The sequence below is a fragment of the Scardinius erythrophthalmus genome, assembly GCF_964197995.2.
Source record: "Scardinius erythrophthalmus genome assembly, chromosome: 1".
NCBI classification, from domain to species: Eukaryota; Metazoa; Chordata; class Actinopteri; order Cypriniformes; family Leuciscidae; genus Scardinius; species Scardinius erythrophthalmus.
Genome location: NC_138221.1, coordinates 14,830,381 through 14,852,543, shown reverse-complemented (window position 1 = coordinate 14,852,543; position 22,163 = coordinate 14,830,381). Strand labels below are relative to the sequence as shown.

General features: G+C 38.4%; 1 protein-coding gene across 1 annotated transcript; it reads right to left on the bottom strand.

Annotated features, from left to right (window-relative positions):
* Positions 1–716: 716 nt before the first annotated feature.
* On the bottom strand, positions 717–17,924 carry LOC308690591 (uncharacterized protein). Its single transcript, XM_081365155.1, has 4 exons — positions 17,762–17,924; positions 16,678–16,817; positions 4,252–4,506; positions 717–2,429 (listed from the first exon to the last, which is right to left on the bottom strand). Exons 3-4 carry the CDS (start codon positions 4,307–4,309, stop codon positions 949–951), a joined length of 1,539 nt encoding a protein of 512 aa, XP_081221281.1. The 5' UTR covers positions 4,310–4,506; positions 16,678–16,817; positions 17,762–17,924; the 3' UTR covers positions 717–948.
* Positions 17,925–22,163: the final 4,239 nt, after the last annotated feature.

The following is a 22,163-nucleotide window of genomic DNA, read 5'->3' as shown; positions in this document are numbered from 1 at the left end:
GAGAGCGCAGAGAGGTGGCGGTCTCCGTTGCTGAGCGGGGCGCGGCACGAGCCGCAAAACGAGCCACGTGCTCTTTTAGAGTACACACAGAAACAGTAATAATGTAAAGGATATGTCGCCGGATAGCGTAGCAGGCACGGATGGCTGAAGGCGGCGAAGACGGCCGGCTTCCTCAGGCGCTGTCCTAAGCTTGCTGGTCGCTGGTTTCAACGGCGGCGGCTCTCAAGATCCAGCGATGCGAAGAGCGTCGCTGAAGACAAGAAAATCAGAATTTTAGCCTGTGAGCGCTGAATATATACACGCTGGCCACGCCCATTCTGACGGTTAGAAGGGTGTGGAGGGCGCGAAGCGCCCTCATTGGTTGCCGCGTTCAGAGCGCTCACCGATAGGCTTAAGCAGTTGCAGCCGAGCAGCCAATGAGCACGCTTATTTAGCCTGCCTAGGTCTGTCGGCTGCTGCACTGCGTTGACAATGAATACAAAATTAAGGATAATTTTTTGGCTTCAGATCTCGAAGAAAGAAGACTTTCCCGATGCGTAAGCTACTTACGCAATACGAGAGAACCTCTCGTAAGAGAACCTGTGATTACGTCTGATAGCAAGGCTTCGAAGCTTGTGTCGAGAACATCTGGTTGGCCTATTATGTGAAGTGCAGGCTGACAACAACACGCAAAATGGTTATCAATGTTGGAAACAGTTGCTACTCAATGATTTTTTGGAACCTGTGATACTTTATTCAGAATTCATTGATGAATAAATGGTTAAAAAGAACAGCATTTAATTAAAATAGAAATTTGTCTTTATTATATTACAATAGAAAACTATTATTTTAAATTGTAGTAATATTTCACAATATTACGTTTTTTTCTGTGTTTTTGAACAAATAAATGGAGCATTAATGAGCATAAAAGGCTTCTTTCAAAACATTAAAAATAGAAATGTTTCCAAACTATTGACTAGTTCTGTTGTGGATTCTCTCATGTCTTTTCAGATTTGATGACTGAATGAATCTCTTGTCACAGAGTGAACACTTGTAAGGTTTTTCTCCAGTGTGAATTCTTAGGTGCCGTTTTAAACTGTTCGCTGTAGTAAAAGTCTTCTCACACTCAAAGCACATGTACTCTCTCACACCAGTGTGTGTTTTCTGATGTCTTTTCAGATTTTCTGTATGACTGAATCTCTTGTCACACTGTGAACACTTGTGAGGTTTTTCTCCAGTGTGAATAATCTGGTGCCGTTTTAAATTGTTCGCTAAATTAAAAGTCTTCTCACACTCAAAGCACACGTACTCTCTCACATCAGTGTGAATTTTCTGATGTATTTGTAAAGTTTGCAGCCGTGAAAAACTCTTTCCACACACAGAACATGAATGCGGCTTCTTCTTCGTATGAACTCTCAGGTGTCTCTTCAGGTTTGACGCACAGAGAAATGTTTTGCTGCATTGATCACATGTGAACGGCCTCTCTCCGGTGTGGATCATCATGTGACCTTGAAGGTGTTGTTTTTGTGTGAAGCTCTTTCCACACTGATCACAGGTGTGCGGCTTCTCGCCTGTATGAACACTCATGTGGATCTGAAGACTTGGTTTGTTTGTGAATCTATTCCCACACTGATCACAAGCGAACGGCTTTTCTACAGTGTGGATCCTCATGTGAACATTAAGACTTTGTTTGCGTGTGAAACTCGCAACTGTGAACGGCTTCTCTCTAGAGTGGATTCTCAAAGGTTTTTCTTCAGGTTTGACATGTTCCTCCTTCACTTCACTCAGTTCTTCTCTCTCCTCCTTCACTTCACTCAGTTCTTCTCTCTCCTCCTTCACTTCACTCAGTTCTTCTCTCTCCTCCTTCACTTCACTCAGTTCTTCTCTCTCCTCCTTCACTTCACTCAGTTCTTCTCTCTCCTCCTTCACTTCACTCAGTTCTTCACTCTCCTCCTTCACTTCACTCAGTTCTTCACTCTCCTCCTTCACTTCACTCAGTTCTTCACTCTCCTCCTCCACTTCACTCAGTTCTTCACTCTCCTCCTTCACTTCACTCAGTTCTTCTCTCTCCTCCTTCACTTCACTCAGTTCTTCACTCTCCTCCTTCACTTCACTCAGTTCTTCACTCTCCTCCTCCACTTCACTCAGTTCTTCACTCTCCTCCTTCACTTCACTCAGTTCTTCTCTCTCCTCCTTCACTTCACTCAGTTCTTCACTCTCCTCCTTCACTTCACTCAGTTCTTCTCTCTCCTCCTTCACTTCACTCAGTTCTTCTCTCTTCTCCTTCACTTCACTCAGTTCTTCTCTCTCCTCCTTCACTTCACTCAGTTCTTCTCTCTTCTCCTTCACTTCACTCAGTTCTTCACTCTCCTCCTTCACTTCACTCAGTTCTTCACTCTCCTCCTTCACTTCACTCAGTTCTTCACTCTCCTCCTTCACTTCCATCAGGTCTGAAATCAAAGAGAAAAATTTATTTCATTTTCATTACAACAAAAATAATTCAAAGAGAGGAATATGAAGTGAAAGGACATAAAAAGAGCTCTGATGTAATAGCAAAAACTACTTTCCATAAATAAGGTACATTAATCTTCTAATAATATTTTTTAAAACATTATAGACACAAATAACGTTTCTGTGGCAAACAACTATTAAATATATTTGATCAATGACACAATTATCTAATGTAATATTAGCACTACAAATTATACAATAGTTTCATAATGTTGATACCAATGTTTAGATTGATATTTAATTTATTTTACTTAAAGCTTTTTTAATTATTACAGTCCAGTCACACTAGACTTTTAATTCCAATGACTCCCATTCATTCGCATGTGAATGTGGGAAACCAGAAACTCAAGCTTCGCTGCGTTCCAGTTCAAGTTGGAACGCCAATTAATTATTAGTCATTTATATTATAATTTAAAACAGACATTTGATTATTCTATTTAACTCTTTACATTATAATTTACTGGTTCATTTGGATTCCAGAGTCAGTTTGGATTGGCGGCTCCGTTGTGGGCGAGAACTCCCTGCGCATCCATGCAGCCTAGCATGGATAAGAGCAGGGAGAGCAGCAATAACCCCCCTTGGGGTAAACAGAACAGAACCAACATGAAAATTTAATATATTTAATATATGCAAATATATTTAATTCAAGAAAAAAAATGTAATATATGCAAATATATTTAATTCAAGATTTTAAAGTACAACATTATTCGATAATTATTCTGATTCAAGGGGAATCAGAATATCAAATCCTGACTGGGCGAGAGGAGGAGCTGGGGATGGAGGAGGGTAATTAGCTCCTGAGAAACGCGATCGCTGCTGATAATACTGAAGGAGCTTATATATGTATATGGTGATAGGCGTCGTATTCCTATAGGTAGATGTGGATCAGCTGAGGGTCAGCTGATGCGAGCTTGACTAACGTGACCTGCCAGAACTAACGCTATGCTTGATTATTAACAACTTTATAACACAACAATAAATAACACAAAAACTAACTCTCTTTAATACTGCAAATATCATGTAGAGCATTTGATTCCTGAGATGCAGAATCACAGAATCCAGTCACTAATGGAACTTACTGTATAAAACGGAACGTCACAGAATTGTGGGATGAATAAATCATTTAGAGAAATAACAGTTTTTCTTTAAAGGCTTGTATCCTGACTCAAATAATGTGTTTCTAACAGCAAACACTCAGAATAAAGTGAGATGATCTGCTGATGATCCTGAATGGCTTGTTGAATGAGTGTTGATAGTCTGAGGCTCATCAATATTAACAGATCAGCTGAAAACACTCTTTATTTCATGACAATAGTTCCTGTTTTCACCTCATTTATTATGCTGATGTCTTCAGATCTCCTGTGAATTGACACTTAAAGCTCATTTCATTGGTGTCAGCAGACTGAGGTTACAAATATTGCTTTTATTTTTATTCTTTTGTTCAAATGCTTTTCTTACAGTTCTTTACTACTTTAAAAATATTTGCCCTTATCTAAATAAGGAAATAGAATAATGTTAGAAATATAAATACAAATGTGTGAAATAGCATAAATTGTTTTATGATAGACTGACAGATAAATTATTTAGCCTCAATTAGCATATAGATAAAAGAACTGAACTGAAACTCCCTTTAACTGAACATTTGCTGAAAATCTGTACCATTTCATAGTTTAACTGTTTATCTAAATGTGATGATGTGCTTGAATGTTTCTAACATGAATGTTCTTCAGCATCATGAATGAATGAAGAATAAACACCAACCTCTTTGTTCTTCAGGATCTTCAGTGTGTTTCATTCTGCAGGGTTCTGGATCACTCATGTTCTCACTGTCCTCTTTAATAAACTCAGTCTTTGCAGTTTTCAGCTCTTCCTGATGCTTTGATGCTCGTCTTCACTTGTAGCTGATGGGAATTTACAGCATTTATTGGAGAATTACAGTGGGAGGAGCTTCACTGATGATGTGACTGCTGTGGGAGGAGCTTCACTGATGATGCAATTGCTGTGGGAGGGGCTTATCTGCCAAAATCAAAAATATATATATCAGTTACTGAGTTTGTTTTAATAGGGTCAAAGACCAGATGTTTATTTTCAGTGTCAGATTGATATTACATGTACAAAAGTGATTGTGTATACACAGAAAACCCAATAAATGCAAGTGTAATGTTTCAAATAACTTTTGTGGAGACAAAATGTCAGAATATAGGTGAAATAATGTTGAATCATCATTCAGCGTAACATCTTTATGTAAAAATGAAACAACATAATTATTCTGACTTTTTTTCTGAAGAGACCAAGAGTTCAAGAATAAGAGATCATACTAAATTTCATTATTTTTTAAATGATTAAAAGCTTCTTGCTGACAAAAAAAGTAGTTTGAAGGACAGTGGGAGAAGGATAAGTGTAAAGACTTAAAATGAAAATTTATTTTAGTATTTTGGGGCTGCACTATGATCCTAATATACAGTGTTTGAATATGTCATCAAATTATTCTTGTTCTAAATATGACTGAAAAAAATATAGAGAGAGATTGTATTTGTTGTTTTTGCTATATAAACCCCTTTTTGTATTTAACCATATACTAATTTGCACAGTTAAGCATTTATATCTGTCTGTCTATCATAAAGCAATTTGTATTTCTAATTCTAACATTATTCTATTTCTTTGTGGAAAAAATAGCAGATATATAGAAAAGTAGTAAAGACCTGTAAGAAAATGTTATAAAATCATAAAATACAGAAATAAACATTCATATAGTAATCATCAAATCCCCTCAGTCTGACACCAATGAAATGAGCTTTATGTGGCAATTCACAGGAGATCTGAAGACATCAGCATAATAAATGAGGTGAAAACAGGAACTATTGTCATGAAATAAAGAGTGTTTTCAGATCTGTTAATATTGATGAGCCTCAGACTATCAACACTCATTCAACAAGCCATTCAGGATCATCAGCAGATCATCTCACTTTGAATGAATGAATGAATGAGGCATTTATATAGCCCTTTCATATGCACTACTGAAGCGCTTTACAATCATATCAGGGGATCTCTCCTCAACCAACACCACTTTATTCTGAGTGTTTGCTGTTAGAAACACATTATTTGAGTCAGGATACATGATAAAAGCCTGTAAAACTGCTCTATTGGAAAACTTGATAAAGTTTGATTTTATGATAACTACATTCATCAGAATAAAGTAATTAGTTCATTAAAGTGTGCAGAAACTGAAAACAATCATAAAACTTTTACAAATAGAGAGCACCACAAGAAACATTATTCCAAGTGTAATGGATAGAATATTATTTATGTATAGATTTAAAATGTCTCATGTGAGTCATTTTAGACTCAATGTAAAGTATTTAGCAGTATCTGTTGCAGTTTATTTGAACAATTTAAAGTAACTAACAAATCCAAAACTTTAATCCAAATGTGTCAAAAGAGTAGAAATAAAATGGCAGCAGCAACACTTTAGATCGAATCAATTCCCCTCACAGATCTCAAACCAGTAACAGTTCACCGATATAAAGTTGGTTTGACGTTGGACGTTTGACATTTGTCAATGATTCAGCTCCGAATACATACATCAATAACGATTTGGCATTAAGAACAAAAAAAAGGTTGTGTTCAAACTGTTTTAAATTGTAGATGAGAACACACAGTGTAGTTTGTGTTTGAATTGGTTTAACTGTATATCTATACATTTTGCTATGTAAAACAGCAGATAGGGATCATCTATAAAGTACAAAACAAAGAGGAAAAACGCTCAATTGTTCCATCCATATGCTTTACTCTTGAAAAAAGGTACTCAAACTGTGCACACAAAGCCCTTTAAACACACACACTCAATCTCACCTGTTTCTCACTCAATCTTCGCCAAGACGGTGCGGAAACGCTCTTCATGAGGCTTGCAGATGGATCTGACAGAGGATCTCGAGACTGCTGAGGCACATTTTCGGAAATCCTCTGCCAGTTCTGATGTTCTCCCCCCGTGGCTTCTGCCCACTAAACCATGCAGGGATACATCATCCTTAGTTGTTAGAGCTTATATGGCTGCGGGTCGGGATGGCGCTTGTCTGCACACAATGGCAGTACTCCAAGCTTACCAGACCGACCTTCTTAAAGATATTGATGAGGGCGAGGGCCCAACTCCGGAAGATATTGCGGAGTTGAGGAAGGCTGCAGACCTGTCTCTCTGAGTCACCAAGGAGACGACCTGTGCTATCGGCCGATCCATGGCGGCGATGGTGGTCTCGGAGAGACATCTATGGCTACATTTATCGGGCATCAAGGAGAAAGACAGGGCTTTCCTCCTTGATGCCCCAATTTTGCCTTCTGGCCTGTTTGGCGACGCTGTAAATACCGTCGTCGACAGGTTTCAGGAGGCAAAGAAGCATTCTGCAGCCTTCAAACAATACATCCTTCACTGCACCAAATCTAAGAAGTCTGCCCCCAGTAGGCAGCCGCAGCCATCCACCAGCTACCTTGCCTACATACAGGCGCAAAAAGAGAGCATCACGTCTAGAGCTTGGGGTCACAGACGGCGCTCTCAAGCGAAGCCTCAGCAGAAGCAGGGCGACCTGAGGGCCATCCTGCAGGCTAAAAAGGCTTTGTCATAGAGATCCTAGGCCCACACATGGCGGAGCGATCAACCGAAGTTTAACGGGGTGGTCTGGACTGTTGTCGACCCAGAGCAGGGTCAGGTATTGGAACAAGAAGTAAACTCCCTGTTGGTAAAGTAAGCTATAGAACGTATTCCTCCACCAGACAGGGACTCCGGGTTTTACAGCCAGTACTTCATAGTTCCCAAGAAGGATGGGGGGTTGCGTCCAATAATACATTTCAGGCACTTGAACCGGTCTCTAAGGAGGTTCAAGTTCAAGATGCTCACCATTCCTATCATCGTGAACCAAATTCAATCCGAGGATTGGTTTGTCACGATAGATATAAAGGACACTAACACATTTCCATCCTTCCATCTCACAAGAAGTTCCTGAGGTTCGTTTTCAGGGGTGAAGCGTACAAATCGATCAGACATATTGGCACCAGCCTTACACATCTGACCTAAGAATGTATCAATCTCTGCTTTCTTCCTTTTCTGTTGATGTTCATGCCACAAAATATTTCCACAACAAGATCAACAGCTCCTCCAACACACGATCACTCTTCAAGACATTCAACTCTCTCCTCTCTCCATCTCCACCACCACCCACCTTCTCTTTAACTGCTGATGATTTTGCTAACTTCTTCACCAACAAAACTACAACTATCAGCAGTCGGTTCTCAGCTCCACAGACACAGGAACCCAGACTGACCCCTTCAACAGCCAATAACCCTCTCTCCTCCTCCTCTTCGCTAACCGAGGAAGAAGTATCTAAACTTATCCTCAGTCTGTTCACACCAATGAAATGAAGTGTCAATTTACAGGAGATCTGAAGACATCAGCATAATAAATGAGGTGAAAACAGGAACTATTGTCATGAAATAAAGTGTGTTTTCAGCAGATCTGTTAATATTGATGAGCTTCAGACTTTCAACACTCATTCAACAAGCCATTCAGGATCATCAGCAGATCATCTCACTTTATTCTGAGTGTTTGCTGTTATTCTGAGTGTTTGAAAACACATTATTTGAGTCAGGATACATGATAAAAGCCTGTAAAACTGCTCTAATGAAAGACAAAACTGTTATTTATCACAAATTAACATGGATCAGTGGTTCCCAACCTTTTTTACCTTTAAGTTCATAGTAATTGTTCTGGCTTCATGAAGCCTCATGGTGTGAATGAAACATCAAACTGACTAGAACAAACTCTTTGTAATGTGTATATGATACAGGATATCAAGGGTGAAACTGTTAATAATGTAGACAGACAGCAATCTCATTCAGTGTCAGTCATGTCTGGGTGAAATATAATTTATTAGCCATTTATAAGCTATTTTGAGAAAATTAAAACATGGAAAGCTCAAAAAGCAATCATATCAGGATACTTCATAACTTTCAGATCTAAAATTATTCCTGATTCAAGCAGAATCAGCAGAAAATAAAAAACAGTCAATAACAATGTTTAATGTTTAAAGTTTAATCAATCATTACATGAAGCAAATACAAACATTAAGTAAAAGTGAAAGCAAATGAGAGATCTCTCTCTTTACTGACTTATAAGAGCCAAAGCATCTCAAGAGAAGAAGAGAAGTGTCCAGTTTCAAAGATACATGAAAGTATATCTTGAGTTTGCGTGGAAGAGTAGAAGTGGAAGAGAAACTAGATGTTCTGATGAAAAACAATGAAGAAGGAGTTAAAATTATTTTCTGCTGTAATATTACGAATGAATCTTCTTCTTTGTGTGAATCTTCAGGTGTTTCTTCAGGACTGAGAATGAAACGGTTTACCGCACTGATCACAGTTAAATGGTGTTTCTTCAGAATGAGAAGAAGTGATTTCAGAGAGAAAGCCTGAGCCGCTTCTTCCCAGTGTGAACTCTCATGTGAACCTTCAGACTTGATTTATATGTGAAATGATATTATAATGCGTTTTTTACACTGAGGACAGGAGACCTGAAGCGGTGACTGATTTTTAGCTTATGTTTTTCCTTTCTTGTTCACGTCCATCAGGTCTAAAAGAAACATTAAATCAAATGAGATTTCAAATGAGAGACAAACGTGAAATGAAAAGTGAAGCTCAAGATCACTGATGAGTTAAACACTAATTTTAATCTCATCAAATCTGGTCAACAACGGCTGTGCACGATTATGATCTATTTTAATGTCAAGAAGATTATTTGTGTTATAAGTCACTAGTTTGGTCATGAAACAATGTAAATCTGGTGAGCATCAGCATGTCATAATAATGAGATAATTTTATGTAATAATGAGATATTTTCTTATAATTATAACTCAAAATCTTATAATAATGTAAAAAATGTGAATCAGATAGCAAGCAACCACCAAGATGTCCTGTTGCTCATCATGGCTGTTAGGAAACTAACTTACACAGGAGAGACTTTATTGCTCAGCACATAAAGATGAACTACTTACTGTTATCTCAGACTGTGATTGTTCTCCATTTGAGTGAGTCACTGAAGATACAGACTGATGTCATGAAATGGCGTATGTATGACACGCCAATTCGATTTCCATTTTTGGCGTGCTATCAACATGCATAATCGCTTTTCAGCTTGTTTATCAACGCCGTTGACTTAACGTTACATTACTGTATAAATATGACCTAACGTTACCCCAACTCCGTCCCTAAACCTACCAGTCACTGGGGTTAATACCATGAGTCTTCTCCTACCATCCTAGGAAAAAAAATCGATTCCCCGGTATCACGACAAGACGTGAAATAATCACGTTGTTGGTCCCCTTTGGAAAACGTGTAACAGTTAGATGTCACAGTTTAACGCCCTCAAACGTGAATCATACATGTTTGCCATATCTTGAAGATATCTGTACAATTTCCTATACCATTGTTTAGATTATAAATGTAAGATCCCTTACTCCCACACCTAAACATACCCATTTTATGGACAATATTAAAATGATAAAACGTAATGGACAGATATGGCATTAAAAGATAGTTTGAGCCACGAATCCTACCCCTAAACCTAACCATAACCATTTCTTAAAACTACCTAGGCAACAATTATAAAGAAAAACAACAGACAGACGAGTATAATCACAATAATTTATTTATGGTTACTATAGAACCATAATATACTAACCTTACAACACAACATCGATTCACAAAATACACCAATTTTATTAGCTTGATGCAATCCAAACCTTCAGAATCCATATATTATTTGCAAGAAAATGATCCAAACTCAGCCCTTTATCCAGTAATCGTCATCTTGACCGTAAACGTCACACCCCGCTCTTGTTATGAATTCAAATTCAAAAATTGCGCCCTCAAGAAGCGTTACGACAGGTTACTATGGTTACGGCAGTAATATCAAACGCTCATTGGCTCTCGCCTCGCCTGCTTCGTCACAGATTGCGTCATGCACATTCACATTTGAAATGAAGCGCGCACTGCCGTGCCGCGCAGCCCTCAGAGCGAACCGAACCAAAGACGGATTAACATTTTCATGGATTTGAATTAATAATTTAAATTCTGCTCTGTTACCTCATACAAAACCACGGCCAGAGAAGACTGCGACACATCGTCACGTGAACAACTTTTGGTACCGATTTTGACATTTTCTCATTAAATAAATTATTGTGATTATATTTGTCTGTCTGTTGTTTTTCTTTTTAATTGTAGCCTACGTAGTTTTAAGAAATGGTTATGATTAGATGGTAGGATTAGCAAAAGTCCGGTGATAATGGTACGAGTAAGATTCACGTCTGAGGCTGTTAAACTGCGACATCTACACGTTTTCCAAAGGGGACCAACATAATTATTTCACGTACATTTTGCTCCGTTTCGCTCAGACATTTAACGGCGTAGACATACACGCGGAAGATGACGGTTCGTTTCGGCGTGAACATACACGCGGATAGCTCAAAATGCATATAGATAACACGCCACTTTTGACTTGAAAGTGGCGTGTATGTTTACGCAAAGTCATGATGTCATGTTGGAAGATAACTGAAGGAACCTCTCTCCACATGGATCATGGTGATCCGGTTTATCCACTGCATGGATCTTCAAGTGTTGCTTCAGGTGACTTTTAAAAGAGAAAATCTCTCCACACTGATCACACGTGTGCGGCTTCTCTCTGCTGTGGATCCTCTCATGTGTTTTCAGACTTATTAAATGATTGAATCTCTTGTCACAGTGCGAACACTTGTACGTTTTTTCTCCAGTGTGGATCCTCTCATGTGATTTCAGAGATGATGACTGACTGAATCTCTTGTCACAGAGTGAACACTTGAAAGGATTTTCTCCAGTGTGGATCTTCTCATGGGTTTTCAGATGTCCTGATTGACTGAATCTCTTGTCACAGTGTGAACACTTGTACGTTTTTTCTCCAGTGTGGATCCTCTCATGTGATTTCAGAGATGATGACTGACTGAATCTCTTGTCACAGAGTGAACACTTGAAAGGCTTTTCTCCAGTGTGGATCTTCTCATGGGTTTTCAGATGTCCTGATTGACTGAATCTCTTGTCACAGTGTGAACACTTGTACGTTTTTTCTCCAGTGTGGATCCTCTCATGGGTTTTCAAATCTGCTGACTGAGTGAATCTCTTGTCACAGTGTGAACACTTGTAAGGCTTCTCTCCAGTGTGGATCCTCTCATGTCTTTTCAGATGTCCTGATCGACTGAATCTCTTGTCACAGTGTGAACACTTGTAAGGTTTTTCTCCAGTGTGAATTCTCTGGTGCAGGTTTAAACTGTCCGCTGTAGTAAAAGTCTTCTCACACTCAAAGCACATGTACTCTCTCACACCAGTGTGGGTTTTCTGATGTATTTTTAAATTGGACAGCTGTGAAAAACTCTTTCCACATACAGAACATGAATGCGGCTTCTCCTTCGTATGAACTCTCAGATGTGACTTCAGGTTTGATGCACAGATAAATGTTTTCCCACACAGATCACATGTGAACGGCTTCTCTCCGGTGTGGATCATCATGTGAACATTAAGGGATGATGATCGAGTGAAACTATTTCCACACTGATCACACTTAAACGGCTTCTCTCCAGTGTGAACTCTCATGTGAAACTCAAGACCTTGTTTGGTTGTGAAACTCTTTCCACACTGATCACATGTGTGCGGCTTTTCTCCGCTGTGGATCCTCTCATGGGTTTTCAGACTTATTAAATGACTGAATCTCTTGTCACAGTGTGAACACTTGTAAGGTTTTTCTCCAGTGTGAATTCTCTGGTGCTGTTTTAAATGTGCAGCTGTAGTGAAAGTCTTCTCACACTCAAAGCACATGTACTCTCTCACACCAGTATGTATTTTCTGATGTGTATGTAAATAACACTGCTGTGAAAAACTCTTTCCACACACAGAACATGAATGCGGCTTCTCCTTCATATGAACTCTCTGGTGTCTCTTCAGGTCTGATGCTCTAAGAAATGTTTTGCTGCATTGATCACATGTGAACATCTTCAGTCCGGTATGGATCCTCATGTGACGCAAAAGACTATGTTTGGTTGTGAAACTGTTTCCACACTGAACACACATATGTGACTTTTCTCCAGTGTGGATCATCATGTGAACATTAAGACTTTGTTTGCTTGGGAATCTCTCTCCACACTGATCACACGTGTGCGGCTTCTCTCCAGTGTGGTTCCTCTCATGTGTTTTCAGATGTCCTGACTGACTGAATCTCTTGTCACAGTGTGAACACATGTAAGGTTTTTCTCCAGTGTGGTTCCTCTCATGTTTTTTCAAATCTGCTGACTGAGTGAATCTCTTGTCACAGTGTGAACACTTGTAAGGCTTTTCTCCAGTGTGGTTCCTCTCATGTGTTTTCAGATGTCCTGATTGACTGAATCTCTTGTCACAGTGTGAACACTTGTAAGGTTTTTCTCCAGTGTGAATTCTTTGGTGCAGGTTTAAACTGCCCGCTGTAGTAAAAGTCTTCTCACACTCAAAGCACATGTACTCTCTCACATCTGTGTGAATTTTCTGATGTACTTTTAAATATGAAAGCGATGAAAAACTCTTTCCACACACAGAACATGAATGCGGCTTCTCCTTCGTATGAACTCTCAGGTGTGACTTCAGGTGTGATGCACAGATAAATGTTTTCCCACACTGATCACATGTGAACGGCTTCTCTCCGGTGTGGATCATCATGTGAACATTAAGGGATGATGATCGAGTGAAACTATTTCCACACTGATCACATGTGAACGGCTTCTCTCCAGTGTGGATCATCATGTGGCACTCAAGACCTTGTTTGGTTGTGTAACTCTTTCCACACTGAGTGCAGGTGAAAGATTTTTTGGCTCTTCTTTTCTTTAAAAATGTCTGTTTAGTCTTTGAGCGACTCAAAGGTTTTTCTCCAGGTTTGACATGATGTTCCTCCTCCACTTCACTCAGTTCTTCACTCTCCTCCTTCACTTCACTCAGTTCTTCACTCTCCTCCTCCACTTCACTCAGTTCTTCACTCTCCTCCTCCACTTCACTCAGTTCTTCACTCTCCTCCTTCACTTCACTCAGTTCTTCACTCTCCTCCTTCTCTTCACTCAGTTCTTCACTCTCCTCCTTCACTTCACTCAGTTCTTCACTCTCCTCCTCCACTTCACTCAGTTCTTCACTCTCCTCCTTCACTTCACTCAGTTCTTCACTCTCCTCCTTCTCTTCACTCAGTTCTTCACTCTCCTCCTTCACTTCACTCAGTTCTTCACTCTCCTCCTTCACTTCACTCAGTTCTTCACTCTCCTCCTCCACTTCACTCAGTTCTTCACTCTCCTCCTTCACTTCACTCAGTTCTTCTCTCTCCTCCTTCACGTCCATCAGGTCTGAAGTGAAAGAAAAATATTATTATTCATCAAAATAATACAAGAGAAAAACAATGAAGTGAAAAAACATTAAAGTAGACAACTGCTATAAAATCTTACCGTTTTGCTGTTTTTTTATTTTTTTTATTATTAATTACAGTTAAATAAAGCGAGATCCCCTGTGTTCCAGTTCCAGTTTGGCGAACTCAATTCCCGCTCTTTTTGCCACAGAAACGTCACACTGTGGCCTCTTAGCTGAATTAACACAAGCTTTTTGCAGTCCAGTGGAGCAGACTGTCTATTATTATCATATTTTGTATTTATTATTATTTTTTATACATTAAATTTATCTTTGTAAAAAATACACAGCAGAGTGCGACCAGTGATGGGAATAACGGCGTTATAAATAAACGGCGTTACAAATGGCGTTATTTTTTTCAGTAACGAGCAATCAAACGAATTACTGTTTCCGCCATTACAACGCCGTTACCGTTATTGTCAATAAAATGTGGCGTTACTACAAGCTCACTGAAGCGGTTTTCATCCGAGTAGGCTTTCTCTCAGCCATAGGAGCTGCAAAGTTTTTTCTCTGGTGTGTGTGTTTGGTAGCCTAGAAATCTAGACGCACCCTAGCGGCAGCAAAATGTATTTCGCAGCCAGGTGGGTCTAGACCAGGGTTCACCAATCTCTGTCCTGCAGAGTTTAGCTCCAACCCCAATTAAACACACCTGAACCAGCTAATCAAGGTCTCACTAGGCATACTAGAAACTTTCAAACAGGTGTTGGAGCTGGTTGGAGCTAAACTCTGCAGGGACAGCGGCCCTCCAGGACCGAGATTGGTGAACCCTGGTCTAGCAACTCTCAATAGACCTACTAGCTGCAAAAACCTGAATTGGGTCAGGCCAATCACGTCGTGTATAGAGTAGGCGGGGGCGGGCTTAAAGGGATAGTTCAGGATTTTAGACATGAATCTCTATAGCTTCCCCATAAGCAGTGTGGTGCATTGACCATGACTTACCCCCGACAGCGTCCTGTGAGCCGAGCTCCGGTCCAGTTTTGGTCAAGATGAAATTAGTCCGGCAAGTTTGCTGGGGTCACGGCAATAAAGCTTTTTTCTTCTCAAATCAATATGTGTTCAAAAGAGTGATATATTTGCAGCACAAAACCGCTGTCTATGGAGAGGTCAGACCTCGTAATGGCTTGGCACTATTTTCTTCCCCGTCATATCACTGCGCGCTGCCGCTGGTTGGTTGAAGCGCTGTCCTATTGCGTGCAGAGGGAATTTGAAAGACAGCCGTTTATCCCGCCCCTCGGATTATCCGCGTCTATGGTGAGTTTCCAGACCTAACATCTTGATGTAGGTCTGGCTTGCCAGGCTATGTGTTTGAGGCAACCGGTCAAAAGCGAGGCGAACGCCGCGAGCGCGCTGACAGTGCGCGAGTGAGACCGAGTCGAGTGTGTCCGAGAAAACGCTCGACAGTGCGCGAGAGAGACCGAATGTGTCCGAGCAGTATAAATACTTTATTATAAAAATAATTTACACATTTCAGCATTAGAATAATCTCTGCAGCATATTGGTATCAATGTTGTAATTAGTTTATATAACAAACTCCACCAAAATAACCTGCAGGGAACGTTCAAAGAAAACATCTTTGTTTGACCAGTTGAGAACACGACTAGAATTTGGCTAAAATAACCACTGATGATGACGTTCTCTGTAGGATATAAAAATAAACCCCCAAAAGATTATATTTTATTATTATTCTTTATGTACATTGTTCAGTATTAGAGAACTTTTTGTTAAACTTACTACTGTGAGGGAGAAAATACTTCAAGTAGGCTATACAGAATGTCTACCAGTTGTAAAGGTGTGTGAGTTTGATCATTTTAATTATATGCACTAGTGTATGTGTATGTATATTTTGTATTACTATTTATTTATTTTTTGGTATAATTCTTAAGAGGTATAATTTATTTTTAGACTTATTGGTTGGCCAGTTGTGGTCTGTGCAATAAATATTAAAAGATCTAAACCATCTATTGTGTTTTGTTGTTCCACTATAGTAATGATAATATTTTATTATTTAAGTTAATAGGTGTCTCTCACACTGTACCACAGCAACATTAAAATAGTGTAGATTAGTGTACAATGTTTTGTTATAATAAGATGTTATATTTAGTGTCCATTTCATTCATTTAACATTTCACATTGGAGGTATCCAAGAAATTTCTTATATTTAAACTTTTTTTTTAAAGTAACGCAATAGTTACTTTTCCTGGTAATTAGTTACTTTTGTAATGATGTAATTCAGTTACTAATGCAGTTACTTTTTGTGAGAAGTAACTAGTAACTATAACTAATTACTTTTTTTAAGTAACTTACCCAACACTGAGTGCGACATATCACGACAATGTCTGTAGAAATGTCATATTCTGAAAGTCTAGACTGACCTCGGCTTTAACTAGTTTTAAATGAACTATTTTTGAGAATTGTCTGTGTCCTACATGTGTCACTCAACCCTGTTACTTAGTTGATTTTAAAAAACTTGTGAACCAGATATAAGTTAAATTAAATAAAAGCTAAAATTATATTTAGTTTGACCTGATGTTGACAATAAATATGAACAGTTCTCAAACCTCGCTTTACTGACCATTGTTTGGAAACCAAAAATTAAACTTTTGTACTCATTTCATAGTTTAACTGTTTATCTAAAAGTGATGAAGTGCTTGAATGTTTCTAACATGAATGTTCTTCAGCATCATGAATGAATGAAGAATAAACACCAACCTCTTTGTTCTTCAGGATCTTCAGTGTGTTTCATTCTGCAGGGTTCTGGATCACTCGTGTTCTCACTGTCCTCTTTAATAAACTCAGTCTTTGCAGATTTCAGCTCTTCCTGATGCTCTGATGCTCGTCTTCACTTGTAGCTGATGGGAATTTACAGCATTTATTGGAGAATTACAGTGGGAGGAGCTTCATTGGTGATGTAATTACTGTGGGGGGGGGGGTAAATTATGGTAAATTTTAATGGGAGGAGCTTCTCTGCCAAATATATATACTATTTGCCCAAAATAAAAAATAAAAATAAATCTGAGTTTGTTTTATACTGGTGGTGACAGACAGTGTGTCAGGTTCAAGCTCTCTGCAGTAATTTATTTAAGAATTTTCTTCAGCAAATACATCTCTATTTGTTAAGAGTCATTTTATGTTTCACACATTAATTATTCAGTGTCTTTTTTAACATTACAACGAATTCCAGTGTCTGTGTCAATACAAAATCCATAATAAAATAAATCTCTAAGTACCAAATGCATGTTCACTTAGATGCATGTTCACTCTTCGTGCTTGTATTTTACACTATTTATCAAAATGAAATGTAAACTTAAGCCAATGGTAATATTCACCAGATATTTTTAGGATACTTAGAAACTTTCATTCACAGTATTTTATCAGTATCACGTCAATACAGTACTACAAATAATGCTCAGAACTAATAAAGTGTTCCAAGTGTAACTTCAAATCACATTTTAAACTGTAACCATTCTTGTCTAAAATCATTGAGCAAAAAACATTTTTAACCGATGGTGGGGAGTTAACATACAGTGAGCTAAACAATACTCGTTAACATTGCAAGCTCATAAAATATCTTCGTGTGCATGCACGTGGGAAAGTGTGTTGAGCTGACTTGCTCTCTCTAACGTAACGACAGTTACTCTGCTGGACTTTGCCCTCTCGTTTCAAACTCGTTACAAACAAAATCAGAAACAGACCCTAACGAAAATTACTTAACTAAAACAGTCCACTCATATCCCAAACACATTTCTGCATGGCTAAATTCTAGCTCTGAGGTCTTTTTTGTACATTTACCCACCTGTAACACAGGAGAGGAACGATGCGTCCCAATTCGCATTCTATCCGTCCTAAATAGTTTTCGAAAATAGAATTAGTAGTTTATCCCAAATCGTGGCATGCAGCCTGTAGCACGATGACGTAGCTGGATCAGATCCGACACGTACTGGACGCGCATGCGCGGTGGTGTGTTTTGGTCTGTAAAAAAAAAAAAAAAAAAAAAAAAAAAAAAAAGATTTTAAGTTAAATATAAATAATCACTCCAGTGACAACTGCGTGATCTGACTGCTGTGATTAGTTTGTACATTAAACTTAAATTTAGGGTTTGTTTTTTATTTGTTTTGTTTTTGTTTATCATGGCAACAAAGACGCTAAAATGCAATCATGCAATGAGCTTCTCTACTAATTGTGAAATTGATATTTTTTATATTTACTATTAGCCTTATCCATACTGCAACATCCTTATGTTTGTATATGTGTGTGCCTAATGAAAAATACGTGACAAATCCTGTCCCTTATTGATTTGATTCGGGACGCATCATCTTACTTGTAAATACGGGACGATTCCGTATTTTAAGGGACGGGTGGCAAGAGGAACCTAATGTACAGAAAACTGTGGAAAACTTAGTATAGCCATTAAAGAAGGAACTCTTGCAGGCAAAATATCATTAAGCACTTTCTTTTCTGGCAAGATTTAGTTTCTTGATGCTGTTATTATTTTTGCATTTTCCCTTGAATGTGTACTGGAATTTTAAGTTGTTTACAGACCGTATTGTACAAATTACATGACTAATTTTTGATTTTTAATCATAATTTTTTCACTCAAAAGCAAATATGACTTGAATAAAATAAAATGGCTTTATTTTAAAATGTTCTGTGTACACACATTAGATCCATCACATTTAGGTTTAAAATCATGTTATTTAAAATATTGTAAAATTAACTATTTTGCATGTAGGTAGAGAGAAACTAAGAGCATCACATTTATGTAAATAATTACTTATTCATCAATAATTACTTATTACTAGGCTATTTATTAGTAGGCAACTACTACTACACAGGTTAGAACATCATCTCAATACAATATTGTGACACGTGACAAATGAATGAAAGACTCGCAAGGTAAAGTAATTATTTATGTTCCCTGTAAATTATTTTTGACTGCATTATAATGATTTCTTAATTCAGAATATTATCAAGATTGCGTAGGTGGATGTGTTCAGGGAATTTACCAGTTAAAAGTAGGCTATAATAACATTTAAAACCCCTTAAATGAACAAAATGACTCGAAAAAAGATTCATTCATTTTGATGGACGAGATCGAACAAGAGAGTCAGTATATTGATCCGAACTTCAGTGTTGCCAGATTGGGCGGGTTTCGGCCCAATTGGGCAGTTTTAAATTTGATTGTGCCGGTAAAAAAGGGTTTGGGCGGGAGGACAAAATTTGGGCTGGTTTGGGGTCAGTTCGGCGGTTTTCAAACATCTACATTTAAAAGTCTAATTGGTTAAAAAAATAAACTAAAGTGTGCATGTAGTCCATAAAATCAGTCATCATGACATTACTGTACACACACGCCCATGCAGAGTCAGCTGGCGTTAGTGTTGACATCACAGACGAGCACGCACTTTTAGCCATAAGTTGTAGCTGTATATTCAAGTGATCGCTAATGCCAAAGTGATATAGCCTACTAAACAGTAAGTAGTATCTACACAGTAAAGAGTGAGATAGTGAGCAAAAACGTAAACCTGGTGGGAGATATCGATGGTGAATATAACTTTGAGGAGAGCACAGTTGAAGTACTTGAAATGAAATCAAATATGGGACGTGAAATATGTCCATGGTCATGTGCACACTAGCCTAACCTTACCAGACATCGGCAACTTTTACACCGTCCAGACTGCACAATACTCGACCCTGACAGCTGCTGAAAAAGGTTTCAACGATGAATGAGTTTGACTGCTATTCTGCGTTATGTTCTGCAATGTGTACTTCCGAGGGTTAAAGTCATCGGTTCATTTCTTGATTGCCGTTTTGACAGTGTCCATCTGGACATTTTATTGGCTAATTCTCCTTAATTATTGCCCTGTTTTGATCTGTTTTCTTGGAATTTTATTTTATTTTTTTTATTTTATTTTATCATTGTTATTTTGTTTTAAGGAGATACAAATTGTGCTTATCAACCTTGAATGACATGGTAATGAAATTATATCATATTATTTTGGCAGTAAAATTTTGGGCGTTTTTTTCTTGTAGTGTGCGGGTTTTGGTGAGCTTTTGGGCTGGAAATCACCGTCCCAATCTGGCAACACTGTCGAACTTCCCCATCCAGTATGTATTGGATCAACCAGCTACGTCATCGTGCTACAGGCTGCAGCGAGGGGTGTCTCGATCAATGCGCACTCTAACGGCTAATATTGCCCACAACCCATTGACGCAATCCAATTGGACGAGTGTTAAAAAACTACAGACATGGAGGACGCGCGAGTCCGGCGGTTATGTAGAGAGGTTTAGATCTTTTACTGTCTATGGTTTAAAGGGGGTTGAGTGATTATTATCATTATCTAACCTGGCGAAAATGTATTTATTTAATCTTGTCTACATTATATATCTGCAGCAGCATTGTGAACTTTTGTAAAAAATACATTTAGCCATTAACTTTTAAATGCATCATTATATTCAAATTGCAAACACATGAGGAGAGTCTGAAAGACCCACGGCTGGCAGATCAACGTGCAAATACATTTCTCTTTGAAACAGTAGGAAATTAAATTAGAGTGAATGGAGGATTTTAACTGTGACCAAATGATTGACAGGGCAGTTTGCGGTGACAGGATGCATGCGACAGATCTGTCCGTTAAGATGACGAAGTAGTATGTCCCAAAGCTCACCGGACCCTGCCCCTGCTGGCCCGGAGCAAACACTACACAATTTACTTTGAAGAAGGAAAAACACATTAAAATAAAAACCCTTCGGATACCTTTTTTCCAAAATAAAATACAATAACTTGTGTTCAAATAAAATACAATAATTCAGAATATTCTTATAACACAAATACGACACTTTTGTGGTCGCCACACCTACATAGTTACCAACAAATCCCCTCAGTCTGCTGACACCAATGAAATGAACTTTAAGTGTCAATTTACAGGAGATCTGAAGACATCAGCATAATAAATGAGGTGAAAACAGTAACTATTATCATGAAATAAAGAGTGTTTTCAGCAGATCTGTTAATATTGATGAGCCTCAGACTATCAACACTCATTCAACAAGCCATTCAGGATCATCAGCAGATCATCTCACTTTATTCTGATTATAGGCATTGCATTAACCATGCTTGCAATTTAATGCATTGCATTTTTAGGGCTTGCATTTTTAATGGGCTGAAATTCAACATGGTTGAATATTTAAGCTGTGAATATTTCAATTAAAAACATTTCAAACACATTTTCATTATTAAAAATTCAATAATCCATATTCACCATTCATATTTCACTTCCAAAATATTCAAACTGATTAAAAATACAACCAATAATATTTAACAGGCAATTTTCTGTCCATTTTATTTCGCTTTGCAAATTCGCTTCCACAAATTCAGTGGTTCAATTTCGACAGTAAATTCAACATTGACGTCCAGGAACTGCAGGAAAAGCAGAAGATTGCCGAGCATACTCTCCATCTGCTGTTAGTCGACCTCACCATCAGATGGTGCAAAAGCAGTTGTTGTTGACGAAGACATTCATTCATAAAATGAAAATGATTAGCTGTGTCAGTATATATATGCGGAAAAGACGATAATCACACAAAAGCTGTGTTTATGTTTCATTCAATAACTTCATTGTTACTTTCCCTGTGTAGCCTATGTAGCAGTATGAGTTAAAGGAGACATATCATGCTTTTAAAGCGTTCCTTTTAACATATAAATCATACATTTGTAGTCTATATAAAGCAGAACTGCAATGCTTGGGTCTGAATTCCTCATTATTATAGCTCCACAGGCCCCTTTTTTTACCCCTTTTCTGATGTGCGTCTGAGAGCAACTCGTTTTGGTGCGGTCTCTTTAAATACAATTGAGACACGTCATACCCCGCCCCCTGTCCAGTTTGCAGAGGTTCAACTCCACCCCGTTCGGCCATTTTTGTAGTTTGATAGCAGAGATACGATTATAGCGGCACAGAAACTTTTTATTCACACATTATTAACAAAATGTCAACAACAGAAGACTTGTCCAGCCAGCCTTACATGTTCGAGCCAGAGTCGGAGCCGGAGCGAGATGAAAATGAAGACGACGAACCTGCAGAACAACGTCTTCATATGGATGTATCGCAATGGTGTGTTACTGTATTTACACATGAAACTTTGGTCTTCCGACCTTTTACCACCGTGTCGATTTATTTTGATTAATTTGTGCGAGGGAGAGA

What these genes read in the sequence shown, in the direction of transcription:
- LOC308690591 (XM_081365155.1), bottom strand. Translation starts at nt 4,309, where the DNA reads ATGAGTGATCCAGAACCCTGCAGAATGAAACACACTGAAGATCCTGAA. An exon ending in AGATCCTGAAGAACAAAGAG is followed by an intron (nt 2,430 to 4,251) that starts GTTGGTGTTTAT and finishes CTTTGATTTCAG; the next exon opens with ACCTGATGGAAGTGAAGGAG.